Source organism: Cyclopterus lumpus, chromosome 14 (assembly GCF_009769545.1).
Source record: "Cyclopterus lumpus isolate fCycLum1 chromosome 14, fCycLum1.pri, whole genome shotgun sequence".
Lineage (NCBI taxonomy): Eukaryota > Metazoa > Chordata > Actinopteri > Perciformes > Cyclopteridae > Cyclopterus > Cyclopterus lumpus.
This window is the reverse complement of record NC_046979.1, coordinates 3806686-3810526: the sequence shown is the minus strand read 5'-3', so window position 1 is coordinate 3810526 and position 3841 is coordinate 3806686. Positions and strand designations below refer to the sequence as shown.

The 3841-nt window shown below is 39.6% G+C and overlaps 1 protein-coding gene across 1 annotated transcript in view; it reads right to left on the bottom strand.

The window, feature by feature from the left end:
- rad51d (RAD51 paralog D) overlaps positions 1 to 961 on the bottom strand; it is a 14030-nt gene extending 13069 nt beyond the window's left edge. Inside the window, exons 1-2 of the mRNA XM_034550148.1 lie at positions 562 to 961; positions 423 to 484 (exon numbers count right to left, since the gene is read on the bottom strand). Coding sequence (XP_034406039.1) covers positions 423 to 484; positions 562 to 643 — 144 coding nt within the window. The 5' untranslated portion in view covers positions 644 to 961. The remainder of the gene's footprint in view (positions 1 to 422; positions 485 to 561) is intronic.
- Positions 962 to 3841: the final 2880 nt, after the last annotated feature.

Below are 3841 nucleotides of genomic sequence, written 5' to 3'. Positions count from 1 at the left end.
GTTTACTTACCGACACCTGAGATAAGATATAACTTTATTTACCCCGAAGGAAATTATTGTGCCAGACTTTCATTAAAAGGGTCCAAGAAGAATAATAGAATAAAAATACAAACATATACGAAAAATATAATTATTATATACATTTTTACGGGTAAAATAAATATTACCGACACCATTGCAAAATACAACAATAAAAAGACATTTAAAAGAAGAAAGAAAAACTCCTAAAATAGAAAAAGGTGAAATACAAGAAAAGTCAATATTGAGCACGATATTGAAAGAGATAGTCAATTATATTGGAAAAAGTAAAAAGTAGTAAGAAAGTCATATTGCACAAGCAATTTAAATGCAATATTGCACGATGTTGAAGAAAGTAATATTGCGCATGATATTGTGCAGCATTTAATGATTGTATAAAATACCTTATATGACACCGCGCATCTCTGAGCTAGTTCCTCGATGTCAGATGAGACCACGTCCTCCACTGCGAACACACGAGAAACCAGGCGCGTTATTGTTGTTTACGTTGTTTGTTTCTGTACTCAAAACAAACAAACTCACCTGTTTTAATGCCAGCAGCCCGCAGGTCACGAACTAAATCCTCATCCAGTCCCGGACACATTCCTTCTCTTAAGACGACCATGCTGTTGCATGTTTTAAGTCTGTGCGCATTAAAGAAGGAGAAGAAGAAGAAGAAGTAGGCGGAAGTGCGGGCGGAAGTTAGCTAGCTTTACAAGGAGCCGCAAGCTACAGTTGGTTTCAGCGCAGCTTTTTTTTTTAAATGGCGGTTGGAGACAGTAATTAAATTACTTTCACTGAAGTTCACGACGTTCAAACACGGAACCGCATTTTACATTTTTGACTAAACTTTTTTTGGTCAACTTCTTTTGATTTCCTTCACTGACGCCACAGCAGTTATCAATACGCGAAGGCTTCAATCTTTTCTCCTGCTGCTCGCCGTAGTTAAGCGCTCTCGCAATGCATGTGGGGTAATGTAGTCAGAATACTGCTCCACTTGTTTGTCATAATTTCCGTGTAAAACTATCGTCCTGCGCTCTTCGCCTTTTTGTATTTAGTTATATTTTTTAGTTTAGACTGTTTACATTCCTTCTTCTATGCATTTTTAATAAATTAAAACTGTGAAATAGTGAAATCAAATATTTTTTAAATATTTTTTTACTTTTCCCGACAAGGAATTTGACTTGGTGAAAGGTGCATAACCATAAACAACACCAAAAAAAAACAGTGCAATAACATGAGAAAAATATAAACATTTACAGTAAGAAAATGGCTAACAAACAAATAACAGTACTTTGAAACTACAAAAATAAATCTACAAGTACTCAAACTTTATCTTCATAAAACAACAATACATAACCCACATCAAACACAGGCCTAAAATCAACGAACAAATCAACAAACGTCACGTGCAACATACAATTAGAATAAAATGAATAACTACGTAACATGTAACACAAACAAGTGTCATTTTATATCTGTTGTTCAGTCAATCTAACTCTAAGAAATGTTTCTGAATGGAGGTGCATTATAACTCCAGCATGTCAAATCATTCAGTATGTCTTTTAGTCCATACTGAAAGTTTTTTTGTTTTCATAGACTCCTTGAAATATCAATCATCAGTCAATAAATAAAGGATGTTCTTTAGTTCACATTGTCCCCTCTGCAAAAATCAGTACTAGTGGAAGTGGTAATGGCTCTTTGGATGCTGAGGACACTTATCTGAAGTTCTTCTGTCAGCAGACATTTTCCAGCTGAAGTGCCTTCAAAAGCAAGAGACTGAACCCCACTAGCTATCTTTGTATTATTATTTGAACTTCTAACCTCTTTTTAGTTTTGTTTTAATGTCCTATTCACAGTTGGCTGTATTGCTTCTTCTGTTAAAACACTTTGACATTTTATACGATTCCTGCTTCATAAATAGTGTCAGATTGATTTGATTAGATCCCCTGTGATAGAAGGGGATACAAGAGAAACATATCTCAGGGATCAATAAAGAATCCTGTAATAACCATTAATATGCTAATATAATTCAATCCAAATGAATCAAATTAGAGTTACGGATAAAGAGCTGATATCTTATGCATGTATGAATAATAAAGTTGTACTCTGGTTGAGAGGAGTTTTAGATAAACCCCTGCTGCTCTATACTCTGAAAAGTTATTTTCACACTGACTGAGTGACTGACTTACTAACTTACTGACTTATTTACTGACTGACTGACTTACTAGGGCGACTATGGGTCAGTGGTTAGCATGCCCGTCTTTCAATCAAGGGGTTGGCAGTTCAATCCCCGCCCTAGTCGATGTGTCCTTGAGCAAGACACTTAACCCTGCATTGCTCCCCGTAGCTGTGTCTACGGTGTATAATGTAAAGTGTCTTTGAGTATCTCGAAAAGCACTATATAAATTAAATGGATTATTACTAACTTACTAACTTACTGATTTACTAACTTACTGACTGACTGACTTACTGACTCCTAAATTCCGCACTTCCTTACTGACTGACTGACTTCCTTCCTAACTTCCTCACTTCCTTACTGACTGACTTACTTACTTACTTCCTAACGTCCTCACTTCCTGACTGACTGACTGACTTACTGACTTACGTACTTACTTCCTCACTTCCTTACTGACTGACTGACTGACTGACTTACTTACTTACTAACTTCCTCACTTCCTTACTGACTGACTGACTAACTTACTGACTGACTGACTGACTTACTTACTTACTTACTTCCTAACTTCCTCACTTACTGACTGACTGACTGACGTACTTCCTTACTGACTGACTGACTGACTGACTTACTGACTGACTTCCTTACTTCCTAACTTCCTCACTTCCTTACTGACTGACTGACTGACTGACTTACTGACTGACGTACCAAAGAGTCATACGGTTGTTTAAAGCTCCCATTTGAAGAGAATTTCTCACTTTTGTAGCAGGAAGCAGCGATGATGGTGAGATGGAGAAATGTGGGAGACGCAATCATGAATCATCGGGTTGAATCTGGACAAACATCCGTGTCCCTCAATTATGATTTTGCTGAAATTGTAGATCAGTATATGTAAAATTACCATGTTTTACAAAATAAGGTTCACAAAAATAATTGGACTGCGGAACACGCTGTACAATCAGCTTTCACCAAGAAATAACCCCCCAAAAAAGAACCTGAGTGGGTGAAGCGCTTCAGTGGAGAATGAAAAAGGTCGGGATGAGTAATCCCTTCCACCCGGTTCTCAACATGAGGTCAAATCAAGTCTGTTGACTTGGCGATTAGCAGAGTAAAAGGTTTTTGTGGCGGTCCGTTTTCCTGGTATGGTTTGTTCTCTTGCAAAATGATTTTCCCACAATGCATTGTGATAGATTACGGTTACTGTTTTAGATTTGAACACAGGGTTAACATTATATATGAAACAACACCCGGGAGGCTGAGCAGTGTGATACCACGATAGTTCGAGCACACTCTCCGGTCCCCCTTCTTGAAGATGGGAACCACCACCCCGGTCTGCCAGTCCATGGGCACTGTTCCCGACCCCCATGTGACACTGAAAAGGCGTGTCAACCAAGACAGCCCAACAATGTCCAGCGCTTTCAGCATCTCAGGGCGGATCTCATCCAACCCTGGCGCCTTGCCACCAAGGAGCTTTTTGACTACCTTAGCGACCTCTGCCAGGGATATGGGTGAATCCACCCCAAAGTCCGGGCCCCATGGGCGAAAGCCCGGCCACCAGACGCTCGCCGACGAGCTCCCCTCCTGGGTCTGGCTCCGGGAGGGTGCCCCGGTTTCCCTTGTCCGGGCAAGGTAGCTTCAGTCCGTGGG